The sequence below is a fragment of the Schistocerca americana genome, chromosome 2 (genome assembly GCF_021461395.2).
Source record: "Schistocerca americana isolate TAMUIC-IGC-003095 chromosome 2, iqSchAmer2.1, whole genome shotgun sequence".
Taxonomy (NCBI): Eukaryota; Metazoa; Arthropoda; class Insecta; order Orthoptera; family Acrididae; genus Schistocerca; species Schistocerca americana.
Window position 1 is genome coordinate 1,052,108,445 of NC_060120.1, and position 21,359 is coordinate 1,052,129,803.

The 21,359-nt window shown below is 37.7% G+C and overlaps 1 protein-coding gene across 1 annotated transcript in view; it reads right to left on the reverse strand.

The window, feature by feature from the left end:
* Nucleotides 1-21,359, reverse strand: part of LOC124596466 (E3 ubiquitin-protein ligase UBR5) — a 354,797-nt gene that overhangs the window by 130,923 nt on the left and 202,515 nt on the right. The window contains exons 28-29 of the mRNA XM_047135607.1: nt 15,015-15,156; nt 1,954-2,045 (exon numbers count right to left, since the gene is read on the reverse strand). Coding sequence (XP_046991563.1) covers nt 1,954-2,045; nt 15,015-15,156 — 234 coding nt within the window. The remainder of the gene's footprint in view (nt 1-1,953; nt 2,046-15,014; nt 15,157-21,359) is intronic.

The window sequence follows — 21,359 nt, forward strand, 5'->3', positions numbered from 1 at the left end:
TAAAGACTGGTGAGTTTGTTGGCAGAGAGCAAGTGCAATAAGGGTGAACTCACATGAATTGGGAGGAAGTTTTAGGACAGAGAGGGTGGAAACAGTTGTGTGGAGGGACAGTAGGTTATCATAGGTTTAGGCCGGGATAATTTGGGGAGCAGGGAATGTGTGTAAGGATAACTCCCGTCTGCACAGTTCAGAATAGTGAATGGTTGAGGGCAGGAGCCAGATGGCCCGACTTGTGAAACAGCTATTAAAATCAAGCCTGGTATATGTTCAGCTGCATGTAGTGCCTAGTATGTTTATCAACAAGTTCTCCACCAGCATGAATTACCACCACCAAACTGCCGCCATGAGAAAAGTCGATGAACCTGTGGCACAACATGCAGCTAAACATAACATGCTTGTTTTCAATGGCTGCTATCCCTACAACATGTTCTCAGCTCCTGAAATTGCCCTGGCCTCAACCCAAGGTGATCTACTATCCCCATATCCTCCACATGACAGTTTCCACCCCCTTTTGTCCAATCCCCTCCTCTCAGTTCATGTCCCTTCACCCTTACTGTGCACTGCTCTCTGCTAACGTACCAACCAGTCTTGCCCCCTTTTCTGCCCCCCCCCCTTACCTCCCCCCCCTGCGCCCACCAAACCCAACCGTGCCCCAACACTGCACCTGGCCGCCTTGTCTTGCACTATCTAGTCCCTGCGCATTCTGCCAGGCAACACTAATTTCTCACACCCACAGTACCTTACACATTCCAAATTGCTGCTTCCATTCAACACAATTGCTTCTGGCCGGAGATAGCCATCGTTGTGTGCACAATGTGCGCCTGCCTAAATGAATATTATATTTGTGTGTGTGTGCATGTGTGTGTGCGCGTGTGTGTGTGTTTTTCTGAAGAATGCTTTGGCTGAAACCTCAATACGTAACATTCTTTTTGTTGTGCCTGTCTGCAACTCAAAGTCTCATTTTTACGGTGAGTATCTCATTTTCATAATACTTGTGTAACCAGTAATTTATTACTGGATGGAAAAATACAGGCTGAGAAATTAGGGCATTAACAGATTAGTTGAATGTATCGACTACTACTTGGTATAATTATTAGCACACCTGACATATTTAAATTTGTATAAGGCATGAAGGAAAAATGACCAATAGGATTTCTGATAATTTTCTCCTCTTATTATTATAATCTCTATATGAGATATATAATCGAGACAGTAGAGCTGCTGAACAGTTCAACTCTTCTAATATCTGCTCTATAAATTTGTTAAACAACATTATGCCAGAACACAGAACCTTTCATGTAACTATTCCTAGAGGGAGGAAGGACGATTAGGGTTTAATGCCATGTCTATTCCTAGAAAACCTCTGCTACAATTTTGTGTTGTCTGTTGATTTTCTTATGATTCTAGCAGTTCATCTCATGTAACTAAGAACCCCTAAAGATGGAGCAGCACCCCGAACTTCAAGCATGTACATGGTTTGCTCAACAGATGTGCTGCAGTGCCCCAAATTCATCTCACTAATAATTCTTTCATTCGAGTCCCCTATTACTGATTTCTCATGTTTGTCCCATTTTATACAACTTCGCAGTATTTTCCTAGGTATTCAAATGCTCACACAGGCTTAATAAACCTGCTAATGTTGTTATCAGAAACTATTGGGTTCTTTATCTTTTTATGGGTGATATCTTGTATTTATCATCATTTAAATAGCACTTTTGTTCAGCCCATCTCTCTCTCTCTCTCTCTAACACCCCCACCTCCCCCCCCCCCCCCCCGCGCCCCCCTCCCACCTCAAATTACTTAGTTGTATCAGTTGAAAGTTATTCAAGCAATTAAAATTTAAGATACTTCATATCATTTTCAAAAAGACTGCTTTTCTTCTGCACATTTAGTTTAAATTTACTAACTTGTTTTAAAACTAGTACTGGGCTAAACTGTACAAAATGCAACTACCTCCAGCTCGATTCCCAGGTTCTCTGTTCCGTATTGCCCACTGCATTGATTGAGGAGCAAGGTTGCTACGGTTACCATGTCCTGTGTTTGAACTGAAACAGAAAAACCAAATACCAGGTACAGAAATAAAAATTATTAATACCATATGTTAACAGTGACACGAGGAAAGACAACTGACTGTATAAAGAAGGTATTGTGCAGTTAACAATAAAATGCACTCCATGCTGCTTTGAATTTCCTCTACAGGACGAGCGGTCTTTCGTCGCGTCAATTTTTGTATTCCATGCAATAATTTCAGTTCACATTTCTACAACATATTCTCATTAATATCTTAACCTCAATATGCCAAGTTAAGTTTTAATGCTCTTAGTAAATCCAAAACCTAATAAAATGGACAAGAAGAGCCCGAATGTGGACTACTTAGTCGAGTCATTCCATGTCAAGGGGACCGGGGGGCCGCAGACGACCATCTCCAAATCTAATGAAATAGGGTGTGAAGGTTCTATATGGTATTTGATGGTTCTATACCAAATTTTGGTTCAGTATCTTATGTGACTGAACTTCTAGGGGCTTCAGAAGAAAGGGCTACTCATCTTCGCATCACATACCAAGGTGAAACTGACCCAAATTCGCTAGGCTCTATTAAACGTTCTAGCAAATAGTTTGTAATTTGTTTTAATATACATAGACAACTTTTTATGGTGACTCACACCATGGCAAAAATCTGGGATTTAGACAAATATAAATATAGATACAAGCCACTAGAGTGGCTAAAAAATTCATCACGCTATTCCGAGAACCAAGATTTGACCGACCACTGCTACTTTTGATATTAACCAATCACAATAAAACTTCAGAGGGTTGTTCCTACCTATGATGTCTATACATGGATAAAATTTAACTAATATTGGATGCCTAGACAAAAAGATATGCATCTGCAAAATTGGCCAAAATTTTCTACATGCAAATTTTAGGGCAATTTTGGGGGTTAATATCTCAGCTGTGTGTTCCTCAATCTGTTTTTTCTTATCACAACTGGAAAGAGAATGTTTTAAGTTTTCAAAGCTATATTGTTTAATTTCTGGATCTTGCATACTGATGAGTAAAAACACGTTTCAAAACATATTATTGTAGCACTTCGAGAAGACTGATAGTGAAATATTTCGCTCAATGAGTCCAATAATTAATTGCTTTTATTCGAGTATATAAATCAGTTTCAAACATTGATTTGTGCCATAAAACAGATATTACACACAACACAGAAAATTTGCAAAACAAAAACACTGGAGTCAGTTCCATTTTTGGTTAAATCCACAAGAACTGTATTGCCTTCCTCATGATGATGTTGATGGTGCTTCTAAAATCTTGAAAATATGTTGCTCAGGAATCCAGTAGGTGTCTTTACCAGTTGGCCAGTGGAAGAAATCACAAACATGCAACGTTCCATCCTGTTTGCAAAATTGCAATTGAGATTGCTGGAATTTCTTCATCTGCTTCGGAAGCATCAACTGTGAATGCTGTAGCAGCATTGGAAACCATCCTTAGTTTAAGCTGATTACAATTAATTGGCTTAAACTGAAGATCTTCTGTTGTTCCAGATATTGTATGTCCCAGAGCAAACCTTGTTTCTTGATCAGGCTGAATTTTTTCGCTATCTTCTTTTGGTCCATAAAAAAAAGTTATACCTGGAATAGTATCACAGAATTTGAACAAATCATATGGAGTCAATATCTGGTTATTTAAGGGCCCCTCAAACTAGCATGGGCTGTTGAGTCTTCCTGCTGTTCCAGCAATGCCACCACAGGAAATTCATCGTGGCATGTCAAAAAAAACAATGATCTGCAGTGATGGCAAAATCCTTTTCATGCACCCATAAACTGATGAAATTTTTGGAATTCTTATATTGAGCAGCTGAACTATCACTCAAGAAATAAATGTTCTTAATGTTTTCAATCTTTGTCTTAAAATGTGCTATTAACTTTATTTGAAAGGCATGGACAGCAATGGTATCATGACAGAGACAGTTGCTGATCATACAAATGCTAATGGTCTGACATACTTTGCCACCAAAATAGATAACAAATGGATGTAATACGCCCTGACTATGCACCCAATGACATCACAGCACATCTTAAACAACAAATGAATAATTCTAAGCAAAATCAATCAATATTATCAATTCATTTCCGGCAAGATTTCTTTTTAGCTGCTTAAGGGGATACGGAATCGGATTTTGGGTTAAAAAATCGAATTTTTTTTTATTGGCGTATTATATTCTGCCATGTTTCCTCTTTAAAATGACGTATCATACATAGCTCTACTACAATTATAACTATTTTATTTTTATATATTTGTGAGATCGGGTATTGCGCTTTAGTTATACACGTCTCTCGTGGCTGACCATGAACTTTTTGGCAGTACCTTTAAAGTGACATGAATTCAAATATCCCGGTTTCCAGCGACTATTTATACACTAGTTGCCCGAAAATGTTTCTCTCTGGTTTCCTCAAGTTACTCTTTGACTTTGTGGCGGGACTGTTTTGTAAACAGCGTGATATAAGAAAGTAGTAGTTGTTGAGTTATTTCGTATTTAGTGCTTCATTTTTCGCAGTGAAAATGCCTAGAGCTAAAGCAAAAGTATTTAAAAAGCGTGTGAACTGGCAAAAGAAAAGAAATAATGATTCATTAGCAAAGCAAAGCAGTTCATCATCATCACTGTTGGAAAATGTGAATCCACTTATTACTGATTTGCCGAACGAACTTACACCAAATGAAAACAGTGCTTCTCATAAAAAACTAAGAGATTTGGAAGAGAAATATAATTTACTTGATAGAGGGAATGAAGTTTTTGAACTCATTGATACGAATATATTGTGTGAAGCTCTTGAAAACAGTTTGTGCTGCAAAAAATGTCATGGAAACGTTTCTCTGAAAGTAGAATCCCATGTTGGCCTGGCTGCCCAGTTTAATTTAATATGCAGTGTTTGTAAATACAGCTGTAAGTTTCCAAGTTCGGTTTCAGTAACTGTAAATAATGGATACAAGAAAACTGAACTTTATAGTGTAAATATTAGGTTAGTTTATGGATTGCGAGCAATTGGTAAGGGCAAAGCAGCTGGTGATATGCTATGTGGTGTTCTAAATCTTCCAAGTGCACCTTCAAAGTTTGAAGCTTACAATTATGTACTAGGATCTGCAGTTGAAGATGTAGCACAGAAGTCAATGCAGGTTGCTGTGGAAGAAGCAGTGGAAGAAAATGACGGCAGTCGTGACCTCACAGTGGCGTTTGATGGCACGTGGCAGAAAAGGGGCCACACCTCCAACAATGGTGTTGTAACAGCAACTAGTGTTGATACTGGCAAGGTTATTGATGTTGCAATAATGTCTAAATACTGTAGGTGCACAGGCAGGCTGAAAAATGAACACAGTGATGACTGTATTGCTAATTATTATGGTAGTAGTGTTGGCATGGAGGTTGCTGGGGTGAAGAAAATTTTTCATCGCTCTTCACAGTGGTATAATGTTCGCTATGTCAAATATCTGGGAGATGGTGACTCTAAAGCATTCAAAGAAGTTTTGGAAAGCAAACCATATGGGAACAGTGTAAATATAAGCAAACTTGAATGTATAGGACATGTGCAGAAGAGAATGGGTGCCAGGCTGAGAAGGTTAAAATCAGTTATGAAAGGGAAAAAACTAGATGATGGGAAAACCTTGGATGGCAGAGGAAGATTGACTGATTCCATAATAGACCACATTCAGAACTGCTATGGCCTTGCAATCAGGCAAAATACAGGCAATCTTGAAGAAATGAGGAGAGCTATATGGGCTTTATATTTCCACACCGCATCCACGGATGAGCATCCACAACATGGTTTGTGCCCCAAAGGTGAAAACAGCTGGTGTAAATACAATAGGGGACTAACAACAGGAGAGAAATACATTCACCACCACAGTCTACCATCAGCCATCATGGCAGAAATAAAGCCCATTTTCAGAGATCTGGCTGACAGAAGTCTTCTGATGAAATGTCTTCACGGAAAAACGCAGAACCCCAACGAGTGCTTGAATAGTGTGATATGGCATCGTCTCCCAAAAACAGTGTTTGTCGGAATTAATACACTACATTTTGGTGTGTATGATGCTGTGGCAACCTTCAATCTTGGAAATATAACTAAATGCCAGGTCCTTCAAAAGTTGGGTATGTGTGTTGGTTCCCGTACGGTACGTGCTATGTTCTTTTTAGATCAGCACAGACTAAGGCATGCTGATAATATAATCAAGACATTAGTGAAAAAAGCAAGACAGGTGCAGAGGGGTGCCAAAAGAAGACTTGAAGATGATTATGAAGACTGTGAAGGGGGTATTAGCTACGGATCAGGAATGTTTTAATCTTCTTTCTCCGTTTCCCGTAAGTTTACTTTTTACTTCATCTAGGAACATTATCTCAGGTACTGGTCAACCTAGAAGTCTGAAATTTTTATGACGTAGTGACATAGGTCCCTATTACATACTGAAACAACGATTTTTTAATTACTTGATTTACAAAAGACTTAGGGGTGATAGTCTAGTAAAAAGCGATGGAAAAAATTTACTTAAAAATAAATGTACAATATCTCTGTAAGAAAATGCTTTGACAATAAACTGTTGTTTCAGTATTGTTGTAACATATGAATGCACATACAGTAAAATTTTTACCTCTCTGTCTCCAGTAGTTTGTGAGAAAATGTTCCCTATAGTAGGCATATATTAACATTGCGGGGATAGGTGATTCCGTATCCCCTTAAGGTATAAACTTTAGTGTTTTGTCAGAAAGTGATTGCTTCTTCAAACAGTAATTTTCAAAATCTGTGCCTCCATGAAATCCTAAACAGTTCTCTGACATGTCTCCAATGTGTCTGTCAGTATGGACCCATTGCTTGTATTATATTGTTTCTTCAGGGTCATAGCCTTTAAAGTATCTTCCAAAAAGTCTCTAGTTGTATTTTTCCCTAGACGTTCCTTACAACGATGCAGCATACAGTCTTTTGATTCCAAACTGTTTACCGTATATTTTTCGCAAAGCCCTGTAGTCAGCTTGGATGGATGTGTCTGAACCCCATATTACTTTGACATTTTGATGAATTGCACATACACATACTGAATGTGATCCAGAAGCACCAACTGCAGTACACCATTTCCATCTGAGCTCTCAAAATTTTGAGAATCTCAGTTGATTTCCATGTTGCTTACAATAAACAATGAACATTTCTTTCCGGTTACAGAGGAGCAGGTGTTTCTGCTTGTGAATCTTTTTCCCATTTATTCTTACCGCAATAAAATTGTTTTAGACTGGGCATAAATGAGAAAACTCATCACCTCCTTGACATTTTTCTTTTACTTCATTATTGAGCTTTTTTCCACTTTTTGGTTTGCAGGTGTTGCCAAAATCCTGTCTTCCATCTTTAATTTCCTACACTTCTTCGCCATTTTTGTTGAAACAGCAAATTGTTTGGGCTGTGTTTTTTAATAGTTCAGCTGTTTGGGGCCAGAGTCAAAATTTGAATATCACTGCAATTACTTGAAGCGTAAAGCTTAAGCTTAAGTTCTTTAATTAAGATGTCCATGTCTTAACATTTTTGGCTTCTTCCATTTGTATTTGAGCAATATCTACTTGGCTCACACCAGCAGCTGTGGCAAATACCTTAGGAATGCTGACTTGGGCTTTCAAAACTTTGCTCTTTATGTATCTCATTGAATCCCTTTTGCTGATCTGTTGAAGCTGCTCTCCAAGTGATGACAATGAAGTATTATCAGTAAAGCAAGCATCAACAACATTCATGTCTTCAGTGTATGTTGATACTTGCTTACCGTAATGGGATGATTATTTTTTTTGGGCCACTTCATGTCTACATTTGGTACAAATTTTTTGACCAGGTTTAAAAACTTCAAAGTCTTCTGCAGAAACTGAAATTTTGTCATCAACAAGGTATTATGGTACGGACAAATTTGGGCATCTTCAGTAAAATCAAGCCCAGACCTAAGTCACAGAAACTCCGTGTCCACTGGTGACATTTCTGTAACTGATTGTAGTTGACTTTTGTCATAATAGAAGGTGATGACATGACAATCTACTCCATCTGATCCACCAAAGTAGCGGGGTACAACAATGTTCTCTTGGTTCAGTTTATACAAAATTGTATTAACCTATAATGGACAGTTTTGAAAACTAATGAGACACTACAATTACACATTTTTTGATTTACAACTTGAAATTGTATTAATTTTTTGTACTTATCGATAATTCATTTTCCCTACTTTTGATAGGTATTCTTACTTATCAAGTTGAAAGATACAGAAATTAAACAATATAGCTTTGAAAAATTAAAACATGCTCTTTCCTGTTGTGATAAGAAAAAACAGATTGAACAAGAGACAGTTCAGGTACTGACCCCCAAAAATGACCTAAAATTTGCCCGTAGAAAATTTTGGCCAACTCTGCAGATGTCTGTCTTTAAATTTGGTCCACATATACCCATCATAGGTCACTCTGAAGTTTTGGTGTGGTTGGTTCGTATGAGAAGTAGTAGTCATCGGTCAAACCTTGGCTCTCAGAATAACGCAACAAACTTTTTAGCCACTTTAGAGGCTTGTATCTATATTTATTTGTGGCTAAAATCCCAGATTTTTGCCATAGTGTGATTCAGTATAAAAAGTTGTCTATGTATTTTAAAGCAAATGATCAAATGTTTGCTAGAACATTTAAAAAGGCCTAGCAATCTTGGCACATTTGCAACTTTGTATGTGATGTGAAGGTGAGTAGCCTCTCTTTTAAAGCCCCTAAAAATTCAACCACTGAAGACACTGGATTGAATTTTGGTATATAACCATCAAATACCATACAGAACCTTCTCACTAAATTTCTTTAGATTTGGAGACGGTCGAATGGGGAAACTTTTAAATATCGTGTCCCTTTGATGTGGAATAACCCAGCTGTTACTGACTTTAAATAACAATACTGAGTCGAAACATGTACTGTGTTTTGATAACTTGTGTTGTTGTGTAACAAAAGTGACTGATAAAGAATACCAAGAAGAGGGAATGTGAAATCATCAAGAACAATGGAGTGTTACTTGTTGGAGACTGTGTAACTAGATATTCTACACGGCTACGTGACGTAAGATGTATTCTACAGGAGTAAGTAGCATAATCATCATTGTCACACTATTGAAACTATTAATTTCTGTTCATCCTAGGGAAAATTATCTATAAATCAAAACACCACACGTTTTGATAAAAGTATGTAAACCATCTAACAATGAATATGTAAGTCTGAAACGAAAAGCAATTTGTTGCTGTTGACTGCTGTACCTTATAAACATTCTGTATCAAATTCATGAATATAGTGGCATTATTAATAAGAGTCAGTATTGCAGTATTTCAAGATGTGGACAAATAAGGATTTATCTACAACTTGAGCAAGAAAAAACTGCAGAACTTGCCCAATAGCAATGAACATGTAAGTACACTGCCAAAAACATGGGCATTTGACTGCAATTTCTGAAGCAACAGCTTAATAATTATTCCTCAAATAATGGAGTTTTCAAATAAATTCTAAATAATTAGAAAATAAATGATATTGCACTATGCACAAACAATAAACTTTTTAGATGCAAGTGAAGAGTTGGGTCCAATATATTGACAATTCACAGTTCTGTCATTTCTGTTCTCAGCTGCTGCTTCAAGAAAGAGATACCAACAATATTCATGAAGAAGAAGATGTAGAAGTCCATCCATGCAGTTGTGAAGAACAGTCTCCCATAGATCATATTCATAGTGAAATTTGTTATGAGACATCTAGAAGTTGCTCACACTAGTTCATAAATACATCAATAAAACTGCATGTTGACCAATTATTAATTTTCCCTTAACCTTTTACTTCTATTCAACAATTCAGTTACAATATACTAGCTGTTACGAGAAGCATAAATGCAATTCTTACTGTGCCAAAGTTAAGACTCACTAGAAGACAGAAGTGATCATTTCTCCTCTTACTTATTTCAATCACTGATTGTTTATAACTAATTTCTTCAGTTAATACGTGTTCTGTGCAGCTGAGGTTAAAACTCCCAGCTGATACAGAATGTGCTGCTTACAGCACGATATGTGCAATTCTCCACATAATCCCTTTTTTTTCCTGCTATGAATGCTTTCTCTTATTCTGTGTGACACCAGTGAACGGAAATACGGAAAATAACTTAATTTACTAATTTTCATGGCAAAAGAACTCAAACTTTTAGTTGCAGATCTAATACATACCGTATTTACTCGAATCTAAGCCGCACTCGAATCTAAGCCGCACCTGAAAAATGAGACTTGAAATAAAGGGAAAAAAAATTTCCGAATCTAAGCCGCAACTGAAATTTGAGACTCTAAATTCAAGGGGAGAGAAAAGTTTTAGGCCGCACCTCCAAATCAAAACAAAGTTGGTCCATTGTAATATGAGACACAATGTCGAATGAATGACGATACAGCTACAGTAGTTTGGTTCAAGTCGTAAGCTTAGCAGTTAAGCTTTACCAGGTAGCCATTGCTATGCGTCAGGCGCTCCGTCCGTATTTATACGGGTACCCTTCCTTTTTCACATGCTTCGTCTGGTTTGAATCAACTGCTTATTTTGCTTTGATCTGATAAGTGCCATTCTCTTTGTTATAGGTGTTTTCGTCACTCTAAGCTGAAAATGCATTACTGTACTGTGTCATGCATTGTTTGTCGCAATCTGATAATGAGTGTTTACGACCTGTCGCCACTCGCGGCATGGACTGCTTTTGTGCGCGCTACCGCCGCTTTTTTAAATAAAATAAAAAAAAGAAATAATAGATTGCGTATGATAGAACATGTTCTGAACGAGAGTTAGGCGAAAATTTTTCTCCGTTTGAAAATCTTTGCGGCCGCTTCTTTAGTACATCAAATTCTGCACATAAATTAGAGTCATCTTAGATTTAAAAATCTAGTCAGTTGCCGTGCTTCGTTTCTGGCCGTATCACTATTAGGCGTAAGAATAATACGAATATAAACATGACACGATACGTATATTCTTCCGCGTTTGCTGTTGTCTCACTCTAGTTTCGTAGTTTATTAGGCAGACAGGATTTAAATGAAATATCAGCAAACACGAAAGAATACATGACAAAATGTTTATATTCGTATTATTCTTATGGTGAAGGGAATACTGCATGTGGTTCACATTTCATCAGGTTCCTATTAGCAACCATCTCTTCTCACAGGTAGGAAAAAACTCAGAACGTAGAGTTGGCCATATTGACAAACATCCCAAACAGTCTTGCCAGTCGTATTTTCATAGTACATTGAAATTGTGCTACATTCGAAGATGAACAATTCGAAATTTGTATTTACTTCGTTGGATAATGTATGAAACTGTAGTGGTCGAAACTCGGGGCGGGGGAAAAAAAGCTCGTCTTCCACCCTTTTTTTTTTAAATTTATTTACTGACGCAGAGGTTTTGGCGCCAGTATTTATCTTTGTGCCTACAAAGCATGCCTGTGTAGCGCTACATATATTCGAAGGCATAAGTTAGTTGTGGCCGCACCTACCAACATTTTTCAGAACTTCCACTTGCTTTGCACTCGTTTCTAAGCCGCAGGCGGTTTTTTTGGATTACAAAAACCAGAAAAAAAGTGCGGCTTCGATTCGAGTAAATACGGTAGTCTTTCTAGTGCTTTAATATGCACACCAAATCATACAGATCTCTACATCAGATAATGTTTCTTGCTGATGCATGACATTAATACTTAGCATTTATGAGAGTGCAAACGCGGACAAACTTTGTCCATCCTCTCCTTCCCCAAAGTTTTATCAGCCCCTTTGTAAGGTTCCATGGCACAAAAATAATACCGAAAGAAAAATGAATGAGAAAAAAGGACCAGCACAAAGGAACAATTCTTGTCTGCTAAGTCGCAAGAAAAAATAGCAAGGAGAGAGGAAGATCACTGTTTCAATGTCCCATCGAGAACAAGGTCATAAGAGACTGAGCATGAGCTCGGAAAAAGGAAGGATGGGGAATCAAATCAGCCACACCCTTTCAAGGAACCATCTTCACATCTGCCTTAAGCAATTTAGGAAAATCATGGAAAATCTAAATTCGAATGGTTGGATGGGGATTTTAACAGATGTCCTCCCGCATGGAATCCTGTGTGCTAACCACTGAAGCATCTTATTGAGTGAAATGGCAAGAAATGGCAGGACAACAGACGTTCTTGTTTAGTCTCACCAGTCGGCGATATGGCACCAGTAATAAGGAAACAGTCAAATAATTTTGGAATATGTAAAAACTCATGAAACAGTATTGATGTAGCATCGTTGACAGGCACACAGATACTGATGAAATAATCACTAACTTTCAGACAAATCCAAGTTTCCAGTCTCATTTGTGCACTTGTCAATGACTCGATGCCTCTACTATTCAGTGGGTTGTTACCTTTATTACAACATTATTTATATTCTACAACAGATTTACACACCATATTAAAACAGTCAATTATACAGTAAAGGATAAGATAAAACCATGTGCCAAACCAGAACATCAGCCTGGGTACCTGCTTTTCATGTGCAGTGCATGACCTGAGAACACCTCACAGGACAACTTGCCCTCAAGCTCCTCACTCACTCCTAAGTAGACACTTTCCAATGATGGAGCAAGACTAACACCTACAAGGGCACATATAGGACAGTGAGTTTGATATCTCTGTTACTCCTAGAGTTAACACACGATCAAATTAGCCTACACTTAATGAAGTACACATTTTGTAGATTCAGGTTTACAAATTATAACTGCATGCTGGAGCAGGACAAGAAGCACAGATAGAATGTGAAAGGTAGGTAACCAGATGTGAGTACTTGGACAAAGTTTCTACATTCACAGACAACCAGTACTAAGAAAAGCTAACAGCAATACAAACACAACAACAAAATAACATGTAAAGCCAGTATGTGTAATCAGACACATTTAGCCACTTGTACCTAAAGGAGTGGTGGAAAGACTGCTGAATGAGATTCAGCAAACAAGTGAGAACTCAGGGAATTTTAAACGAAATGTACAGATGCACTGCAACAACATAAGGCAAGAATTGTGACTTTCTATTGCTGAATAATGTGTCTGAATGTGGGAGATGATATATCTGCTTAACCTGTCATATTTTCCAATCTTGAGTGCCAACTGCATTCATTCATTCAAGTAAAATTTCAATGCAGATCAGGACTCCAAGTACACACCAAGTTACTAAGTATCATAGGGAAGTGCAACTTATGTATTCTATAAGGAATATATGTAAAGGCATGCTGTATGTATTATATGGGGCTGTATAATAATTGTTTTACTATCTGCAACATGAACTGTAGAAAGAAAATGCAACACAATTTTATGTTATATCTTTTGGTGTAATGGTGAATTCACTACGGAATTTGCCGCATATTGTTCCTGTCATTTATACCTTTTTTTCAGTATTTGCACATCAAAATAAATTACTGTTTATGCTTAAAGTAGACAACAGTAGCTTAAAGTAGACAACATTACATTAGAACTACTGACAGCCTTGGGAGATCCAGTCCTGACAAAACTCTACCATCTGGTGAGCAAGATGTATGAGACAGGCGAAATACCCTCAAGACTTTAGGAAGAATATAATAATTCCAATCCCAAAGAAAGCAGGTGTTGACAGATGTGAAAATTAATAAACTATCAGTTTAATAAGTCACAGCTGCAAAATACTAACGCGAATTCTTTACAGACGAATGGAAAAACTGGTAGAAGCCGACCTCGGGGAAGATCAGTTTGGATTCCGTAGAAATGTTGGAACACGTGAGGCAATACTGACCCTACGACTTACCTTAGAAAATAGATTAAGCAAAGGCAAACCTACATTTCTAGCATTTGTAAACTTAGAGAAAGCTTTTGACAATGTTGATTGGAATACTCTCTTTCAAATGCTGAAGGTGGCAGAGGTAAAATACAGGGAACGAAAGGCTATTTACAATTTGTACAGAAACCAGATGGCAGTTATAAGAGTCAAGGGGCATGAAAGGGAAGCAGCGGTTGGGAAGGGAGTGAGACAGGGTTGTAGCCTCTCCCCGGTGCTATTCAATCTGTATATTGAGCAAGCAGTAAAGGAAACAAAAGAAAAATTCGGAGTAGGTATTAAAATCCATAGAGAAGAAATAAAAACTTTGAGGTTCGCCGATGACATTGTAATTCTGTCAGAAACAGCAAAGGATGTGGAAGAGTAGTTGAACGGAATGGACAGCGTCTTGAAAGGAGGGTATAAGATGAACATCAACAAAAGCAAAATGAGGATAATGGAATGTAGTCGAATTAAGTCGGGTGATGCCGAGGGAATTAGATTAGGAAATGAGACACTTAAAGTAGTAAAGGAGTTTTGCTATTTGGGGAGCAAAATAACTGATGATGGTCGAAGTAGAGAGGATATAAAATGTAGACTGGCAATGGCAAGGAAAGCGTTTCTGAAGAAGAAAAATTTGTTAACATCGAGTATAGATTTAAATGTCAGGAAGTCGTTTCTGAAAGTATTTGTATGGAGTGTGGCCACGTATGGAAGTGAAATGTGGACGATAAATAGTTTGGACAAGAGGAGAATAGAACCTTTCGAAATGTGGTTTTACAGAAGAATGCTGGATTAGATGGGTAGATCTATAACTAATGAGGAGGTACTGAATAGGATTGGGGAGAACAGGAGTTTGTGGCATAACTTGACTAGAAGAAGGGATCGTTTGGTAGGACATGTTCTGAGGCATCAAGGGATCACCAGTTTAGTATTGGAGGGCAGCGTGGATGGTAAAAATCGTAGAGGGAGACCAAGAGATGAATACACGAAGCAGATTCAGAAGGATGTAGGCTGCAGTAGGTACTGGGAGATGAAGAAGCTTGCACAGGATAGAGTAGCATGCAGAGCTGCATCAAACCAGTCTCAGGACTAAAGACCACAACAACAACATGCTTAAAGTTACAGTTAACATATTAGAAATCATTGTTATTGTCTGAACCATACCTTCTCCTCTCCAACTGTTCATCTGCCAAGGCAAATTCTTCTGTATCATGTTCATCAGATTCACCAGCTTCTGATTCATCATCCTCCTGCTGACTAGACTCGGCAGAATCGTCCTCTGGGAAAAGCAGCAATGAAGCAATACCTGCAACACTCCAGCAGCTGATCATCAATCTTCTTAATATCATGCAGTAATGGTACATAGAAACAAACAAATTTAATGATAAAGAACTAACAGAACCAAAGTATAAACTTGGCAAAACAACAAATGCTGATTATTGTGTTAGATAGTTGAAAGTGAAAGTCAATGAGCAACTGCACATCACTAATTACGTTTCAACGTAAGAAGCATAAAGGAAATGATAATTATCTTTGAATTCTTCTCCCAGTAATATAAAGGTAAAGAATACAAAAAAGACCTTTTGGGTGTGAGTCTATGCGTGTGCAGACCAGACAGAATGTACCACTAGCTGAATGGGTATGTTGGAGTGTGTGTGTTTGGGTGTCTGCATGGTAGTGAGTGTGAATGGGGGAGTACTGTCTACTACAAAAAAGAACCAGAACTCTAAAGCTAATGAAACTGTTTCTGTCACATGTTTTCTATGCACCACATGTCTGTCTGCAATAGGTGAGTGGTTGGCTTTCTCTTATTTATGTACAGTTGAGAGGAACTGAACAAGGTAACAGCATTGGCTACGGCAGTCATAAGCACCTGCACTAGATTAATGCAAAGTCAAAATACAACTTAATTTTTAATTTCAAAACAAACACAGCTGAGACTGTTGGCCTACCAGTCACAAAAAGTTGCACCACTAGTATTTTAGGATGTTTGAACAGTGCTAGTCTAAGTAATTCTGAACAAAAAATGTTATATGAACATAGGTCCGCAAATGCTTCATTAAGGAGGTATGGGTATTGAAAGGAACTTGAATTCTGCAAAATTGATGTGCATAAGGTATACGCAATACAACTGTAACGTTACGTGATTTTCTTGCAACACCGGTACATGCTATGTTTACACTATGCAACCTACCACGTATTATGGTCGTGTGACATATGTAGTATAATCACCAGTTGTTTGTGCAGCTGCGTTGTGTAAGCCGCATTGTGTAGTGTACCGGTGACGGATCGGTTAGCTGTGTAGTGTGTGGTGTTAACTGTGTTCGTACAAGAGCTGCTAACACTGCCACAAGTCTACAGTAGTGAGGAATACTCAGATATGGTGTATATTTATGGTGCTACCGCTGCAAGAGAAGAATACCACAGGCGCAATCTGACTCGGCGTTTACCTGATTGCATGGTTTACCAAACAGTTTCTCACTTTGCATGCAACAGGCTCTCTTCCAAGTAGACATTTTTTGTGTGAGTGCACACGTCAACATACTTTGCAAGAACAGGAAGAAATTATCGCAAGTGTTGAGGGAGTCCCAGTACGAGCATACGAAAAATGTCCCTGCATATGAATGTCCCACACACACACACACACACACACACACACACACACACACACACACTTATATAGGAAACATTACATGTGGAAAACCTGTATCCATTTCACATACAGCGTGTCCAAAATCTCCACGTTGGCGACAATGCCCAACAACTTCAATTCTGTCACTGGGTGATTGAGAATAGTTATTTGCTTCCATACATACTATTCACTGACAAAGCCCAGTTTTCACGATATGGTATAAACAACACACACAATAATCATCGATGCTCATGGGAAAATACACACGCTTCAGTGGAAAGCAATTTACATGTTCATTTGCCATAAATGTTTGGTGTGGCACGATTGGTAACCTTTTGATAGGTCCATTTATTATCAATCAATGATTGACGGGAGAGAGGTACCTGCATTTTTTGAAATTCATTTGTGGAACTATTGGAAGACGTTTCTTTAGCCAAGCAAACTGAAATGTACTTTCAACATGACAGTGCCCCTCCACATGTTACCTTACGTGTGAGGGACCATCTGAACCGTACCTACCCTAATTGCTGGATTGGCCATGGCAGTGCAATTAACTAGCCTCCAAGGTCACCTGACCTTACACCTTTAGATTTCTGTCTATAGGGCTGGATGAAATCAGATGTGCACAAAGTGAAGGTAAATACATGAGATGAACTGCTTCATCACATGGACACTGCTGAATCAGGGTGTATACGTGGACAAGGAAGAAAAATTCCAAGATTTTTCTCAGATTTCCCCGTCAAAAATTCACTTCTCCTGGGTGAAAACACACTTTTTCCGTGTTAAGTGATAGTATATTTTCCATTATCAATCCTTTGAATGGTTAAGGTTTTACACATGGGCGTAGAATTCCCCAGCACTTTAGAAAACGAAACTCAGAGAAAAAGATGTGTTTTGGAAATATCTCGTGTGCAGCAACACGTACATTGTGTATTTTCGTATTACGAAAGTATACATTGGAATTCCACTAAACACTTTAACACTTTCCGAATCATTGAAATCGAGATTGCGACGCGTTTCTGTAAGCCAGTCATAGCTCAAGTCATGTGATCTCGGCACGCAATGACAGTGGATATTCAGGGCATAGGACACGTGATGTAGTCAGTCAACCGCAACATCACTGTTACATAATGCGAACACCAACAGGGAAAGTTAACAGTTTAAATTAATATACATAGTGTTGCTACAAGAAAAGCAAAGCTTTCACATATAATATTGGTCTCTAAGGTTAACAAGCTCCAACAGAAGCCATGATTTCGCATATAATGTTGATCTTTTTTGCGCGTGTTACACTTTAAGAATCACACAAATTAGCCAGTAAAATTTTTAATAATGACAAATGTCTGATCTTCAGGGTTTGAAATTCTTCTTAATGGCTTGTCATCAAAGAGCTGATTTTTAAATGAGAGTCAAACGCTCTGTGATTTATGAAATTCATGGTACATTCTCGCACATAGTTCAACTTACATAAAAGGATATTTACTTCGAAAGTAACGCTTTTAGAACCACCTTTCGCAATATTTTCCCACGACCTGTTAGAAATAGGTTCGGTTCGTTTCAGCAGTGCCAGAGCGCACATAACAGGCGTCACCGCGCTTGCGCAGCTACCACGACGCAGAAAGTCTGTATGTACACATGTGTAAAACATTGAAAGATCATACATTATGTCACAAAAGAAACAAGACATCAGAGGATACTCCAAGAGCATCGGAATTTCGTGAACCATAACTAAAGTGTGCACATTTAAAGTGCATACTTAAAAACCACATTCCTATGTCCAGATTGTCAATCAAGTAGACCTCAACCTGATATTAAGCTTTTCAGTGTGGTTTTCGGGATGTAAATTTTCTTGGAGCACCAGTACTGAATTATATCATGTTTGGTTCTTTATTATGACATAACGCCATATGTGCTAGAAGATGAAAATGTGCACTTGAAATGCAGCGAACAGTTGAAACTAGCCAGTACTGTGGAATTAAACATTTTGTTTCAAATACATTGACTTCCTCTGCGGAAAAGGTTAATAAATAATAAAAGTCAAATTTCTTTAGCAAACAGACAAAAATAACTTCATTGTTCTGCAAGGCGATTAATGCTGGACAGTCAGAAAGGTGGAAATAAAATAAAATCTGAAACTAATGACATATTTTAGCCTTCCACAATTATGTGAATGTATTTTAATTCACTTGATAGCTCCTGGCCACAGATGTTTCAGGCAAGGTGTATATTCAGCGTTACAACAAAAGCAGCGCTCAGCATGGAATGAAGAGAGTACAACCGTAGCAGTATTCATTATCTCAATCCTTATCACGTTTTCCTAATGATGGACTTCCTTATTAGGCGTTGAAAGTTACTAAAGTGAAATAGAAAGAATGTAATTTTAATTTTTTAAAAAAAGTCAATTTTTGCCCAAATTCACCCATATACTTTGAAATATTGGACAGAGATTTAAAAAACATGAAGTAAAGGTACACATAAACAACTCGCGACATTCTGCAGTGACACTGTGAGCTACCATTCACACAGACTGCCACAAATTTTATGATATAGTTGCGCAGTTTGCAATATCTGTCTCATTTAATGTGATTCGGGCATGTGTTAATTTAGTAGATTTACTCCTCATTTGACCTGATCCCATGGTGATCACAAAATGGAACTTCGGAGGTGTAAGAATATAGTGCAAGGAAATTCTGTGATTTTTCAAAATTTTACAAATATGCCTTCCTTTTAGAAAATTAAAATTCATTAACTTTTTAAAATTAATTTTTAAACCCCATCATGTTGCATACCACTTGAACGTCCCTCTAAAGAGCCTTAAAATGATATTTTCCAGATATGTATCTCATATTGTTCCTGATGGAATGGCAATTAATTACTCCAGAGTGCATAAATTTTCAATAAAAATTTGAAAATTCGAGGCTTAATAAATTTTTACGTAAATCACAAAAAAAATTAAGGTTTTCATTCATAACTATATAGGGACACTGATATACCAAGTTTCATCAAAATTTATGAGGTCAAGGCAAATTTTCGTTCAAAACTTAAATTTATGTGTTTCATTGATCTGAAGGAACGTAACATCCAAAACCGGTCACAATCAGTTATATCATTTGGCAACTGTTACTGAAATAAATAATTAGTACCTAAACAGTCTTTAGTGGGTGTATTTTCATGAGAGACCTGCACTGCAAACAACATATACTGGAGAACTGCATAAGAGCCAGTTGGGCACTTTTACACCATTCTTATGCATATAGGGGAGTTTTTCCTCATATTTTTGGCATGTATTTAAAAATAGAAAAGTAACAAATGTGCTAATGATTTAGACAAGGACCCAATAAGAATGTTTCAAAAAACGTTTGTTACATATGAAAGTTACAGATCCACCCATCCCTAAATTATGTGCACCAAGTAAGTTACATAAAGAGGGAGAGAATAAATGTCCTATTGTCAATATTATTAACTGTCCTTGGTACCTCTTTGACAAGGAGCTAAGCTAGAACATTAGAAATTCTGTTCATTTTCCTGATCTATTTTGGTTCCTTATTTGGCATTATCTAAATTAAATTCTAAGCTTTCCAACTATACAGCAGAATAGCTAAGTTTGGGAATATTTGAATACTATCTCTATGTATACAGGAAACTGCATCTACTTTCACACATGGAACCTCTCAAGACAGCAGAAGATAGATACTATGATGATCAGTCCTATTTTCCTTTTGAAGTGTTTGCTGCTGGAATGACAAGAAGAAGGAAAAAAAGAAGGATGGCTCGAGTTCAACAGTTTTCTGATGTTGAGGTTATTAGAGAAAGGTAGTCCTATTGGAATTTGCAGCACACTATATATATATATATATATATATATATATATATATATAAAAGAAAGATGATGAAACTTACCAAACAAAAGCGCTGGCAGGTCGATAGACACACAAACAAACACAAACATACACACAAAATTCTAGCTTTCGCAACCAATGGTTGCCTCGTCAGGAAAGAGGGAAGGAGAAGGAAAGACAAAAGGATATGGGTTTTAAGGGAGAGGGTAAGGAGTCATTCCAATCCCGGGAGCGGAAAGACTTACCTTAGGGGGAAAAAAGGGAAAAAAGGACAGGTATACACTCGCACACACACACATATGTGTGGATGGATATGTGTGTGTGTGCGAGTGTATACCTGTCCTTTTTTCCCTTTTTTCCCCCTAAGGTAAGTCTTTCCGCTCCCGGGATTGGAATGACTCCTTACCCTCTCCCTTAAAACCTTTATCCTTTTGTCTTTCCTTCTCCTTCCCTCTTTCCTGACGAGGCAACCATTGGTTGCGAAAGCTAGAATTTTGTGTGTATGTTTGTGTTTGTTTGTGTGTCTATCGACCTGCCAGCGCTTTTGTTTGGTAAGTTTCATCATCTTTCTTTTTAGATATATTTTTCCCACGTGGAATGTTATATTCATATATATATATATATATATATATATATATATATATATATATATATAAAAAAGAGCTTCTTGTAAAACACACACTGACATCCTGCTAATTCTCCAGTCGATCTGGCTCAATACAGAAACATGATGGAAAAACAGCACACAGAGGTTGGTACCTACAAGTGTCCTGTAAGTAGCTTCCTTCACTGAGAAGTTACGCTGTGATCCTCTGAACTTCAGTTTGGGTCTTGCCACTGTATGAGATTCATGGCCTTTCTTTCAGGAGGTAAATGAAACAGGTATATTTTGTTGACTTGTGGGCATTATTTTAGATCTGATAATTTTTAAAGACCATCACCAGTTATTGTAAAAGGGCTGATTTTCCTGAATATCACAAGTTATCACAACAGAACAAATCTCCATAAATTACAGGTCTGTGCTCAAACCATTTTAAG